Source organism: Bombyx mori, chromosome 13 (genome assembly GCF_030269925.1).
Source record: "Bombyx mori chromosome 13, ASM3026992v2".
NCBI lineage: Eukaryota > Metazoa > Arthropoda > Insecta > Lepidoptera > Bombycidae > Bombyx > Bombyx mori.
Window position 1 is genome coordinate 11,957,525 of NC_085119.1, and position 15,357 is coordinate 11,972,881.

A 15,357-nucleotide genomic window follows, 5' to 3' on the forward strand; every position below is an offset into this window, starting at 1 on the left:
TTAATTTTGAGATCTTTTGCGTTTTGCGGATTTGATTTGATATTATTATAATGTTTATGTAGTAATTAAATACTAAATTAATAATATTAATAATATTAAATATAAATATAAAGAATAATAATTTAATAACTAAAATATATTATTAAAAGGAGTCCCTTTAGGCAAGGTTCCGAAGATACTGGCAGCGTTCCCCCTTTGAATAGCTAGACTAATTCTTTGTCCAAGGTAGCTGCCAAATCTTCGATTAAATTAAATTTAGTTTTTGCTTTATATTACGTTTTCAACTCGCATATTTAATAGACATACATTTGACATTAATAGTTCAATAAATCGCAAACTTCCTTTTCTGTCGTAGACAATATAAGCTCAACGGTCTAATAAATTTCTACTTCCAATAACTGGTTTACATCAAAGTATTATTTAAATACGCAATATTTATGATAATGCTTTTCCTATGTTTTTATTTTTATCAAAAAGTCAGGTTTGTTTTGCTTGTTGTGTCAAAAATGCATAAAATGCATCCGCTTCGTAAATAAAATGTGACGATATGCTTAATAAATATCAAAATTCTATCTCAAACTAATATATTATTAATGACCAAAATACTGAGTATAAAACATATTATTTTATAGATTCTCTGCATGGTTTTTCTAAGGCGCAATATATATCCAGTCAGCTCAGCTCTTTGTAACCCACAGAGGAGGTAGGTATATGATTCCCCTTGAGCGATACAACCCCTATCATACCATAGAATAGAGACCTTGACTTCATCTATCAATCATTTCTCTGTGGTCTTGCGCTATGTCTTTCATTGATCCATCTTTTTTTTCCTACCTACGTTGGTAACCTCGACGGGTTATGCCAGCGTAATCGGGCGATTAGGTGTGCGCACGGAGCTCTAACCTGGTGAATTTGCTTATATTCATCATCATAGAATCGTTGGTAAATCATCAGTAAATGACTAATGTCAATAATTTCACTAACACAAACCGAACCGAAAAAGATATGCATTGAGACTTGAGTAGCTTAATAAACATCATACACGAAACATCAAATTATTAGAAAACTAAACGTTGCGTTACATAAGTCTTATGTACTAGGTTCCTTTGCTGAAAAAAATTATATATTTTTTTTGTAATGATACAGAATCTTAGCGGCTTTTTTTTATTGCCCTTACAGGCAGACGAGCACACGGCCCACCTGATGGTGAGTGGTTACCGTCGCCCGTGGACTTCAGCAATACCAGGGGCAGAGCCAGGCCGCTGCCTACCGCTAATTTTACTATTGTGCTATTTAATGATATTCTTGTTAGATTTTGCTAATGGCATCTATTATTTTCGTACACTGTGCAGTTTGTTTGTGTCATCGCTATCGTTCCCGTTGAAAACAAGCGCTGGTTATTTACGTGCAGCCAGTATAATGTTAAATCGGAACCGGATTTACGGTGAAGGACGAGCATGATCTTAATTTAAATTGTTGATTGTTCATTCATCATTTTTTTAATATACAAACCTTGTCTCATACAGTGAATGAAGTTATTCTACTATATACATTTTAACCCGATACCAATGGTGTAACCAAGACTTCGACCATCTCTACATGGCCGCAGAATGGAAATTGTGGTGCCTATATACTTCGGTAATGGATAAAAGTCAGATAGGCCATGAACTTGCCGGTCAAACTATTTTAAAGCTGAAAAAAAGTGTTATCGAACATATCTCTCGTGGAATAATACAAGAAGCACAGTCAGTGCCCTATTCTGACCTCATAAAATTTACTGAAGGTAGGACCTCTTGGGAGCCGCGTGTGTAGGTACCACCACCCTGTCTATTTCTGCCGTGAAGCAGTAATGCGTTTCGGTTTGAAGGACGGGGCAGCCTTTTTAACTGTACTGGGACCTTAGAACTTATATCTCAAGGTGGGTGGCGCATTTACGTTGTATATGTCTAACACCAGGTGGGCTGTGAGCTCGTCCACCCATCTAGCAATAAAAAAATAAAAAATATATCTACGAACTCAAGTGCTGATCCCAAAAATCTTAAAGAATTTCAGGTAGCAACAATATCAGATCAACCGTTCGATAAGCAAAGATGCAAGGCCGTTCTCTCAATAATATTGAAAACCAGTTTACATTGTTTTAAAAAGATGTCTCGAGCGGAAACCAAATCCTCATAGTTAAAAAACGATTTAAACGATTATGTAACATACTATTAGTTTTGTAGTATAAGGAAATAATCAACAACAATCACGAACTTTATATTGTAATTAACAAAAAAAATACTATGAGCTTATTAAGTACTTACACAATGTTGCATAACGAATTCCTAGTATGTAATAATTGCTTGTAACAAACAAAAGCACTGTCACAAAAAAAAAAGTTACGTCAAGGAAACTCAAAATAAAACAATGAATTAAAACAAAACTAAAGAAAAATAAATCATTTATTTTAGTACATGATTGAGCTACCTTAATCTATTGCTTAAAGGATATTTGGTTTTGTAGGAATGGTGATAATCATAAACACTGTCCTAAGTGGCTGGCAGTACTGACCACGTTGACTAAATACTTACAGACCACACTAAGAACTTATTTATCATCTATCTATATATTAATACGTGAAGCAAAAACTTTGTATCCCTTTTTACGAAAATTGCGCGGACGGAGGGGTATGAAATTTCCCACACTTATAGAGAATATAGAGAAGAAGTGCAGAATGCTCATATTTTTTTAAAATTATGCATAAAAAATACAATAAATCCATAAAAAAACATTACACACACTACCATGTATTTGACACGCATCCATACTGTTTGTTTATTGTCAAACTTTTCATATTGCTTATAGTCTGTGGTCAAATTGAGAATTGATTAAATATTGTTTGTCTTTATTAAAGTGTAGCCTAAAGTGTATCTTGGCGAAATCTGTAATTATATAATTTGGCATTAGAATCATATTAATAATGTTCAAATTTATAATTTCAACTAACTATAGTCGAATTTCGACTACTGCGGGACCACTAGTAGGTATATATAAAAATGAATTGCTGTTCGTTAGTCTCGCTAAAACTCGAGAACGGCTGGACCGATTTGGCTAATTTTGGTCTTGAATTATTTGTGGAAGTCCAGAAAAGGTTTAAAAAGTAAATAAATATGAAAATGCTCGGAATTAAATAAAAATAACAATTTTGTTTTTCCTGTGATGTGTCCCCCTGTCGGACGGATTCCTTTTGTTTGTTTTAAGTTTATTTTATACAAAAGTTTAGGTATTTTATTTATCCGTTGAAGCACTACGAAGTCTGCCGGGTCAGCTAGTAATGAATAAAAAAGAATTAAACATAAAACTGATAGTCGGAATTTTAAATAATAGAATCGGCATAATAGAATAATTTATCGGCCGCGTCCTATGTGCGTTCACACTTATTCGGAATAATTCATTACTGTTTTGGACTACACTCAGAAGCAAAGGTTATCCAATGATTTTAAGCATTGTATACCTCAGTATGTTCAACGGTGTTTAACTAATAAATATTATAATATAGTGGTGTTTAGTTAATTATCTGAAATGGTATATGTAAACTTTTATTATAGAATAACATGGCGCCCAAGAAAACAGTCGACTTAATTACAATATTTGAAATTATAAAACATTAGTAATTTCTAACATGAATTTAATTACAGTATTTTTAATGAAAAATGTTATAATATTATAATTTATTATCGTAGCAATGAAATAGATTATGGATCTTGTACTTTTATGCAAACAAAATTCAATCAATTATGTATTAAGGTCGGTAATTTTAATAAAGTTTGTTTTTTTGCCTTCTCTTCTGTGTATCTACTGCTGTACACATCTTCAATATCTACAGCAAATTATTGTAAATATATACGTATTTTAACTTACATAGAGATAAATTTTAAACGTCACTTAAGTACAATACAAACGAAAACGATCATTAATTTCTAATTATTTATTTAATATTATTACCAAAACACTTATTGGTTTTATATTGGTATTTAAATAAATCACTGTAACTAAATTAATTAGAATTACGATTTGTACGATAGACAAAATACTCAGTAGTCCATAAAACAACACATAATAAACAACAAAAACTCATTGCCAAGAAACAATACACGTAGCTGCCTGTTTCTTCGTAGAGGACCCCTGAAAAAAGGAAAATTATTTTCAAAACTATATTCAAAATTTATAATATATTTTTGTTGATTTTTTGATGGTAATTTCCCTAATGGAGTCGTTAAATTATTATGTTGTAAATTGTTTGTAAATCGTTTTCCAAAGTCGTGGTTGAACTAAAAACTTCGTCGTTAGCGTACTAGTCTTTAGAAAATCAAATGATTTCATATTTTAATAGTAAATTTTGCACCAAGGAGAAAAGTTGGACAGTTGAAAGTTGTAGCGGTAGGCACGCTGGCTCTGCCCCTGGCATTGCTGAGGCCCATGGGCGACGGTAACCACTCACCATCAGGTGGGCCGTATGCTTGTCTGCCTACAAGGGCAACAAAAAAAAAAAAGCATTTCCTCCCGCGGCACGAGATGCGATGAGATGTCCTACTTTTTTCTCTTGGTGCACATACTATTTTTTCTCCTACCAGGCTGAAAGTTCGCAAAAACTTAGCACCCGTGGAGTACCGAGCCGAGGTCCAGGGGCGAAGCCCTGGCGGGTTGTTGGAGGGCGGAGCCCCCCCACTCATAAAAAAAAACAATTTAACTGTTTTAATTTTTAAATAAACTACTACTATCGTGTTCTCTCACTTGGCTGTTTTAATAACTTCCCTTGCCTTTTTTCTGACTTTTATATGCTCGTCTCGCCGTTTACTCTTTTGCTTTATCTGTATTTTTTATTTTCATTTTTCTTCCACCATCTTGGTATTTAATTCCGTCCATTGATTATAATCACGATAAATAAGCGATAATTATCGTTTCCGACTATTCTCTATGACGTATTCTTCAATCTCATTACTGCACCGCTCTTTTCTTTTTCACTCGTAACTATTATTTACTTCCAACTTTAGCGCCATTTTACTCGTAGATTAATCGTTCGGCTTCATTTTTTGTGATACCAGAATTAAGAGGCATGATCGCAGAAAAGTTTTTGTTATTTATTTTTCTGTTTATCCCCGTAATAAATATGGACGGCTAATTAAAATAGTCGGTGTTTTTATTATTCAATAGATTTGTAAAAATCATTAAATCATTGCGTAGATCAACTAGTAAAGTATGCAAATATATACACGCATTAAAACGTCTACGGCAATATTTTATTTCTGTCTAAAGAAACGCTAAGTTTACGAGGAAAACTGATTGTATTGAACATTAAATTTGCATGTTGTAAAGTTTAAGACTAAAATTTCGTATTGGACTAAATAACGAATTAGCTGCGGGATCATTCAACCTTTCCTATTTGAATTGAAAATAAGCATCTTCTGTCCATTATTTTTGTTCGAGATTATGCACATTCGAATTTAAAAAAGATTACGAAAAAATGTGTTCAATGCCTAATTGCAACGAATGTTAGGTGTTTACCTACGAAATTGCCTTTTAGTGTACAGAAAAATAAAGTTATTTTTTATTCTTATTTTTTTTCTACCAATCAAAATGTACCAATGGTATCGATGCATCTCCGTCAGTGTATCGATAATGTTTCAATCCTCTTCTTGAAGAAGTCAGGTGTAAAGGTGTAAAGGCCAAAATACTCTTCAAAGGCATTTTGTACTGCCTGTTTTATTGTCCTTTTAAGCGGACAAGCGTGCGACGGTCAATCAGGATGCCTTTTCAGGTGATCAAGTCCCAGAGGCGTTAGCGTAATAGCCGTTCGTATAATTCGCCTAAGACTGAAAGGAGGCTGATCGGGGGGTTATCTCGCGAGTTCGCTTTAGGTTTCCGAGTTTGTGTATGCCAATAAGGTCCACTTCTTTTCACACCACGGGAAAGATGCAGTTCATTGGCATTTAATAATAACAATATAAGCGGCATTTAAATGGGGACCAATATGATTATTAGTTGGGCGGATAAACTTTTTAAAACGGGGCTATGTATGCCGTAAGCGATTGTAAGTTCGCAATTTCTCTGTATCTGTTAAACAACATGACAAGCCTTAATGCGTTCGTCACTGCATGCAACCCACTCACGTAATAATATATTTTGTTACTATTCCAATTTGAAGCGAATGGATCAATATTATTATGTTGAAAAAAGCTACTTCTAACTGAACGGTAGACTGAATATCGTCGACTACCATTATCGTATTTAGTTCGTCGTCATTGACATTAGTGTTTAGGACGTCTGCAGGGTTTATTTTTTAAAATTAAACCTCCATGGCGGTAGCGTTGAAACCAATAACGAGTCGTGTGTTTGTTTATAGTGTTCACTTCGTACACCTCAATAACGTTGTGAGCCGTTTACATATGTCGCATAACTGGCGCGACGGACCTCTTATTCCATAATCACTAGTATTTTTATCGTGTTTAATTTGATTAAAAGTATCAAGCATAGTGAACACAAAACACTAATCAAAAAAATGACAGAATTTGAAAATAAAACTCTATATATTTAAAATAAAATTAATTCGAATTAATAATGAATTGGCAGCCAAACATAAATTACATAAAGTAAGATTATAATAGGTATAATAAAACGTAAATAACTTACCAATCAAAGGGTCAGCTATTAACATTAAAACTCCAGAGAACAATATGTGTAGAGCTAATGCGGCCGGGAATCTATCAGGGGCTGCCATAATAAGTACTAGCGGGAAAAGAACTTGTACTGAACATCTGACGAGCCCTGATATAGCTGTTACGGCAAACACGAACCATAACTCGGATGAAGTCACTAACGCTGGAAAAGATACGAAAAAATCATTAAATTAAAAGCCTAAAAAAGTGTCAAGTCTTTGGACCTTAACGGTGGCAGTATGGTATTACGATGCGTTAATACAGTAAATTTTCTGATTTTGTTTTAAAGTTATAAATTTTCGCCCGTGCCTCCCTTGAACTATTACGCGAAAAAAATAGACATACTATGCTTGGTACATGTTGATATCTCTTAACCCACAGACACAGCCCACTGAGTTTCTCGCCGGACATTCTCAGTGGGTCGCGTTTTCGATCCGGTGGTAGATTCTGCGAAGCACGGCTCTTGCTAAGATTCGTGTTAGCAACATCATCAGGCTTGAGCCACATGAGCTCACTATGAGCTACTAGCCCGGTGACGCTGATATAGTCTCTCTAGACTATCAGCTTAAGTAGAAAAAAAGGTTGATGTTTTCGATTTTTGTTGTATTTCATTTGGTTACAACAAAAAAAAACATTCTTAATGAAAAAATATATAGACAATAACTTGTCTGATAATCTAAAAGAAGCATATAGAAAATTAGATAATTATTTTATTGCAAATTCATAGTAATATAAATCGCCAGATCACTTCGTATAATGCGAATACAAAAATCGTTAAATTAATCTTTTTTTTTTTTATTTAAGATCCAAGCTATCTTAATGCATATAATTAAAACGGTTTGATTACTCGCCATACTTGTTTTTTTTTTTGTAAGAGAAGTGCCTCAAAATTAATGAACTGAATAGTTATATATACGAAAAAAACCCATTTAATTGGAATTTCATAGAAACACAATATGTAATTCAAATAATTTTAAAAATTGTATTGGTTATAATTTGAAATAATGTTATAATCGCACAGCCAGCGTGAGCACCATCACCATCACAAAGCCTTTGCGTATCATGTCATGTCAATCTGTCATAATGTCTTGAACATGCAACAATTCTTGGTAGGACCTCTTGTGAGTCCGCACGGATAGGTACCACCGCCCTGCCTATTTCTGCCGTGAAGCAGTAATGTGTTTCGGTTTGAAGGGTAGGGCAGCCGTTGTAACTGAGACCTTAGAAGTTATATCTCAAGGTAGGTGGCGCATTTATGTGGTAGATATCTATGGGCTCCAGTAACCACTTAACACCGTGGGGTGTGAGCTCGACCAACCATCTAAGCAACAAAAAAAAGTTTTTTAACAACTCACCAATGCGCAGGAATACTGTGACACATGTCCCAATAAAGAATAAGAGTCTACTGTCGACCGCGTAGAAGTATGTAAATATTGCCAGTCCGAATCTAGCTAAGAGATCGGAAACCGCTCCCACCATTACACATGATGCTACTTCAATCTAAAAAACAAAAATTGTTTTTAAACCCTCACACCGATATTTAATTGGTCATCTAATTGAATAAGAAATATCATAATACGGCTACTGGCTAATCTAAAGCTTTTAAGCCAATCATGGTTTGTAAACTACTGCTGTTTTCAAATGAAATTGTATTAATTTTTGACAAAAGTCTTCATGGATCTGAATTTATACACTATCTCCTTATTGGCAGTTTTCGGTGGGCTTATGTATACATTTTTATTAAAATTTCTTACCTTAGTAAATTTATACGAGAACAGTAACGTTGGTTCCATAGCCAAATATGTGACATCAGAAACGAAAGCGAAACCCACGCCGACTAATGTACTGACAAACCTGGGATCCTTTAGAAGATCTAAATCGATATTCTCATATATCGTCTTTCTGAAAACAATATTACAATAATTATTAAATAAATTCAAATATATCGCGTGTCCTAAAATTAACATCGATTAAAAATCAATCATATTGGGTTAAATAATATTTGCAAAGATTACTTAATATTACATAATATGATGTGTGTTGCGAATACGCATTTTTTTTAAACCTATTGAATTGGGTGTTGACAAAAAATATATGTTAGTAAATATTAAAAGATGGGTGAAAAAGATATTAAAAGATAGGTTAAAAGTATCGCATGTAAGTCTATCTTATATTGTATTTATTTTTCACATGGGTATATAAGTATATATTTTTATGTGAGTTTATTAAGATATAGCACCGTCCATGCTAGCTTGCTTATTCCTCTTCCTTCCCTTCCTGATAAGGCCGCCAATTTATGTCACCGTCTATTATTTGCTTTATATGCTTACTCTGTACATGTGGTGTTAAATAACGAATTATATTATTATTATTATTAAAAGATGGGTCATTGTCGCGAACAAGCGGAGAGAACAATTTTATTATGCTGTAATTTCGTACTTACATTATATGCTTCTGTATAGATTCACGTTTCTTTACTCTTGTTTCCCTCTCTTCGCATTCTTTATCGTCACCTGGTAACATCTTGACTACAGCTTCATCGAAAGCCTCAACTTTTTTAACATTTATTACTTCACATTTTGATGTTAATTCTGAAAGCGTTATTGATTGGATGTATACTGGAATTTACATAATATCAAACATATACATTAGAAGTAAAATAGCGTGTAATGGGTTGACACGTCATGGACAAGATTTTAGGTGTGCTTCTAGTCAAATCGGTCATTACTGCGAGATATTATATACCGCATATACTCCTAGTTCCTTGGTTTTATGAAAATGTATTTCCGTATAAACATGCTATGGCCCCGCCGTTCACAGCCCATTAATAACAACGTATGGATCGTTCAAATTTGTGAAAATTACGTAAAAAAAATGAATACCCAAAAGTTCATACGCTTCTGCTATCTACCGACATATGCTAATAAAACCGATGTTTTTTTTTATATCCCAGAGATAGTCATTAAAATTTCTATCACGTCAAAATTATAAATTAACTAAATGAAGACAAGTTTTTCGGAATCTGTTATTTAAATTAAATTTCAGAATTCAATTGCCAATCGTAAAATTGCGAGCACTTAAGAATAACAACCACGAAAACACATCTCATTAAGTACGGATGTATTTAACATTATAATTTATGCCAAAAATAAAGCTGATATCTGCGTAATCGAATCATATAAAAGTAAACTGTCCATCAAAGTCGGTTTTGAAGTTCGAATCATTCAAGAAATAATCTATATGTATATGTGAATAAATTTTCATCCAAAATGAAATAATAAAAAGCTGTCAATGCTTATTACTAAGTACTACTATTATTATTAGGTTTTTAATATTTTAAAATGAATAAAACATGAGAATAAGCCATTAAAACGTCATTTATTGTGACGTGCGAACTAACCAAATTTACATGTGTTTTTACTTTAAGAATATTCCACGTACAGTACTCCGGATTGTTTGTTATTGAATTAAATTATTCCATAACTTTTATTAAACCACGGTTGTAAATTACAATTCGGTTTTATTGGATCGTTGAGCGACAGTTTTAAAGCACGTACATAAAGGTGAATTGAATGTTCGACTTCATTAGATCTCGACCAAATAATTAAAAGAACAAACAGATCTAAGTATCGCTTCAAAACGGATTCGCATGTAGTTCTTTTAGACTATCATTTTAGATCAATTATTGCCAGAAACGTATGTAACCATAGAAATAGCTCTCAAGCCATACACAAATAAATTAAATTCAAGTGTCGGTTTGTATTGTCAAAATAGCACCTTGAAATGACTGATGCAATAGAGAATAACTAACTAAGGGTCATTTTAATTACGAGAAAAAAAACTAAAATTCAAATAAGGAAATATTGTTAATAACGACAAAAAGACGAGGCTGGGTTCTGATAAAAAGACGAGGCTGGTTCTGATATACTAAAGATTATCTAAGATAATATAATCTTTAGTATATCAGAACAAATTACGATTTGGAAAAATTGGTATTAGATCTTAACAGCTTCACTACGGATAACGCCCATATCGACCCATCGCCGTACCTTCAGCTGGTGCGGACGAAGAAATCTATGTTCGTCTTGATGGTGTGGACCGATTATTTCAAGTGTTTGTACGCGTTCGATAGAGGCAATTACATATTTCAGCTTGTGATCAAAATTGTAGGTCCTTAGAAATATCATGATAGGCACTTTTCGGCCTACCACGCAATGACTACTGTAAACCACCTGCTCAGTGCGGCAGTGGACCTATTTCGGGCCGCCGTCTCAACAGGCCGACAACCCGATCTTCTTCTTTTTCTCCACCTTATCCCACTAGGTGGGGTCGGCACAGCTATTTTTTCTCTTCCAGTCTCTTCTATCAGTGGTCATCTCAACACTCACTTCTCTCTTTCTCATATCGTCATTCACACACTCCATCCATGTCTTTTTCGGTCGACCTCTTCCCCTTCTACCTTGCACTACCATTTCCATACCTCTCCTAGTCACATGCATCTTCTCTCTACGCATCACAAATGTCCATACCACGCTAACCGTCGACCCGATGCCACACAGAATGCGCGCCTCGACAATCATTGTTGTGCTGTCTAGCTGATCGGACGTAGCGTTCGTTCAACGATATAATCAATGGCGATGACGATGGCAATTAACAAAAGAAAAATACAAACTATGGAAAATAGAGTAATTCGCCCTGCAGTTATTGATAGTGATACGACAGACTGCGGAGAAACTTGAATAGTGCCCAAGTAGTAAAAAAACATATTTCAGGAAATGCAATTAAAACCTTTCCGTGACATGTTTCAAAGACGAGCATCAACCCGAATATAAATAAACAAAATATATTTAACTCCTCTTATTTTTCTCTGTTCCATCATACTAAAAATACTTTCTAATACCGGTCAGGTCGCTATCGGTCCGCTGCTTGCTTGTTCCTCATTTCATTTTTAACAGAACAACGGGCGAATCGAGGAAGTTGGATTCAGAGTTATTTTAACTGTACCAAAAATAATTGTAAACAATATTTTATCACAAAGTTATAGCATTTTAATCTACCCTAGTGCTGGTGGGTCCAGAAAGACCTGACACGCACTAGCGGAAATTTCACTTGGAGTGCATTTCGACCCGCTGCCGCACCGAACGAAGGTTTATTATTTTACTTGCCGCAGCCAAGGAGTTATTGAATAATCTAAAATCCGGAGAAATAGTCCCAATCTTCAATTGCTGTTACAACATTAACTTGACACGAACATAAAATATCAATGTAATATAGAACAGCTACTTACCCGTATTATTTTCGTTTGTCTTAACTAAATGCCATTCAACTGGATGCATCACAATCATAGCAAATAGTAAATGTAAATCTATAGCCATTATTAGAGCTAAGGTCCATCTCAATCCGTATTCAGAGAGCAGATAAGTTACAAGCATGGGAAATGTTATTGAAGCTAAACTGCTCATTGTCTGATTGGCGCTCATCATTGTTGTGCGTTTCTTCGTAAAATAAGAGTTGAACGCTGTAAAACTAACTGGGATCATCACGCCAAAGCCGGCTCCTGAAATGCGATAAAAAATATTTTTATAGATTTATTTTTAACGTCCCACACTATCTACTACTACTACTCGTACTACCGAATTCTCTAAAAGTCTATTTTAAATATTTTTTTACAAATCGAATTAGGTATAATGAATCAAAATTTTCATAAAAAAATTTGAAACAAAAGTCGTAAATACAATTCTTGATCACTGATTTTTTACAATATTACGTATCGTTATTAATAAAAAGATTGAAAGACACGGTTTTTTTAACGGACAATTTCGTTTTTCCGTAATGAATTATGCAACAAACTCACACCCCAATATTGATATGGCTCTGTATGATAATAGTACATTTTGCACCAAGGGAGGAAATGTCCAACTTTTTTCCCGCGGTGCACATACTATTTTTTCTCCTACCAGGCCGAAAGTTCGTGGAGTATCGAGTCGGGGTCAAGGGGCGAAGCCTCAGTGGGGTCCAGGTCTGGCGGGGGTAGGGGGGGTGAAGCCCCCCCATACTCATAAAAAAACAATTTAACTGTTATTTAATTTTTAAATATAGGTACTACTACTAATTAAATAAGAACTGTCTGATGAACTCATCTTTATTTAATATTTCACTATTAAATTTTATTGCCTTTTGTTTATTTAACTTTTACACTAAACACAATATTGCAAATTACCCGAGCACAACAATGGCGGAGAATTTTAGATGCGTGAGAGCAGACGTAGACAGTAACGCTCATGCGCACTTGTCTGTACCCAAGGACGAAAAGTCACACTTTCTTCCCTGTACAGCGGGAGGAAAACCGAAATTTCGGCGTAGGTAGGAGAAAAAATATATAGTAACACTTAATTTTAATACTTGAGAAGACAATGAAATTACTGTACATGCTCTGGGGTTTTATCAGTGTGAACGTTGTGATCAATGTTTTGCAAAAGAATAAATTACGACTTAATTTTTTTCGGGATATGTAGCCCATATCTCTTCAGCCCACACATTTTTTATTTACTCTCTTATTCTGCTTAGTCTCCTATAGGCCAGTTTTTTTTCACCCAACAGTTTAAGTGTTTGGGAATACAATTGTGCATCAGTATAAGTGTTTTACTCTCTAGAATTTGCAACCTCCATTTAATGTATTGCATGAGCATTGTATGAGCATTTTTTTTATTGCTTAGATGGGTGGACGAGCTCACAGCCCACCTGGTGTTAAGTGGTTACTGGAGCCCATAGACATCCACAACGTAAATGCGCCCCCATCTTGAGATATAAGTTCTAAGGTCTAATAGGTATACTTGATATAGTTACAACGGCTGTCCCACCCTTCAAACCGAAACGCATTACTGCTTTATGGCAGAAATAGGCAGGGTGGTGGTACCTACCCGCGCGGACTCACAAGAGGTCCTACCACCAGTAATTACGCAAATTATAATTTTGCGGGTTTCATTTTTATTACACGATGCTATTCCTTCATCGTGAAAGTCAATCGTGAACGTGAGTTGAGTACGTATTTCATTAGAAAAATTGGTACCTGCCTGCGGGATTCGAACACCGGTGCATCGCTCAACACGAATGCACCGGACGTCTTATCCTTTAGGCCACGACGACTTCAAAACATACATACATATTTACATATCAAGTGTAAACAATACTAACCTCTAATTACTCCAAAAGTGAAAACCAATTGATAAGTTCTCGTCACGAATATTGTGAGTATGTCTCCAAGGATGAATAGGCCAGCTCCGACCAAACCCACTTGACGAAATGAGTACTTTTTTAAAGCGATACCTCCTAGAAATCCTAAGAATAATAAAAGTGTGATCTTGTTATATATTTAAAAATCATGACTTTATATTACGCACACATGTAATTAACAAATTCATTAAATTTTCACTAAACGCTAATAATATATGTGATATTAAGAAAACGGTGGCCGAAATATTGAATTTATCTGTTTTTAGTTTAGATTCTAATGCAATTTAGACTTCAAATTATTTAATAATGACAATTACTACACCGAGTATAGGCAAATGATTTTGGTCGCCGTTAGCCGTTCTCATATTGAATCTAGAATTTATTTGATCTAGAATTTACATACTCACCTGGTAATCAATTTAATATATGACTTAAATACCTGAATATACTTTTAAATTCATTAAAATTATAATTATTCTGAATAATTAAGAAGCTTCTTCTTATCAATAAAGAATTACCTGATTAGATGGTGTTTTATTTGCAAGATTCTTAGCATAATATTTAAATTGGAAACAGAATTAGATTAGACTTAAAAAAATACATATAAATTACCAAGAAACCATCAAATTCCTTTATCGTGCTTCTCTGAGGTTTTCAAATTAATTAATAACCTTATATAATTAAGTAAACAAATAAAGATATGTCTCGAAAATTTTTATTTTTCCTTTATTTACAAACATTGTTTTTAATGATGCAGATGCACTCGACATTTATAATACTTACACTAAAATACTTCAGAAAAGACGCCTTAACGCACATTATTTCAATTCCGTTTCACGTTATATACCATTTCATAATAATACCACACAAATAATGTAATTCTATAATAATAATATTATCCAAACGAAACACAATACTCATGTTATAAAATCTACTGATGTAACGCGGCTTCCGATACAGTATTTCTATACGGAACAATTTTCTCGTATGTAGATCATGTTACTGATTGCCTGAGAGTGAATTATAGTCGGCTTCTTTGTATAATTCATATTTTGTTTTTGTTCTATTGCAGCGGATCGTCGGATACAGAACGCGAATTTTGGGAATTGCGACAGTTCTTAAAGGCAATGTGAAACTATGAGTATATTTTTGAAAACTAATAGACAAGAAAGCAATTTACAATTTCAATGTCCGTTAGTCATATGATTAATAACTTCAGATATAGGTTGATTCCAACCTACATAATTTGAAGGAAACTTAATACGTGCGTTTCTCTTTGAAACGATAAACTGAACTAGTTCAAATTTATAAAAGGTGCATTTTTGTAAGAGAGCTTCATTGTCAAGCTTAGTGCTATTAGCTAGCTCTCACAGATAGGTATCTGTGTTTAAGCACATCTGTCGTTAAATTTTTAGGGTTCTTGATTCTT

General features: G+C 34.1%; 1 protein-coding gene across 1 annotated transcript in view; it reads right to left on the minus strand.

Moving 5' to 3' along the window:
- Nucleotides 1–3,952: 3,952 nt before the first annotated feature.
- Nucleotides 3,953–15,357, minus strand: part of LOC101745137 (monocarboxylate transporter 7) — a 47,151-nt gene continuing 35,746 nt past the window's right edge. The window contains exons 3-9 of the mRNA XM_004927750.5: nt 13,890–14,033; nt 11,983–12,252; nt 9,139–9,286; nt 8,450–8,597; nt 8,051–8,195; nt 6,670–6,858; nt 3,953–4,164 (exon numbers count right to left, since the gene is read on the minus strand). Coding sequence (XP_004927807.1) covers nt 4,037–4,164; nt 6,670–6,858; nt 8,051–8,195; nt 8,450–8,597; nt 9,139–9,286; nt 11,983–12,252; nt 13,890–14,033 — 1,172 coding nt within the window. The 3' untranslated portion in view covers nt 3,953–4,036. The remainder of the gene's footprint in view (nt 4,165–6,669; nt 6,859–8,050; nt 8,196–8,449; nt 8,598–9,138; nt 9,287–11,982; nt 12,253–13,889; nt 14,034–15,357) is intronic.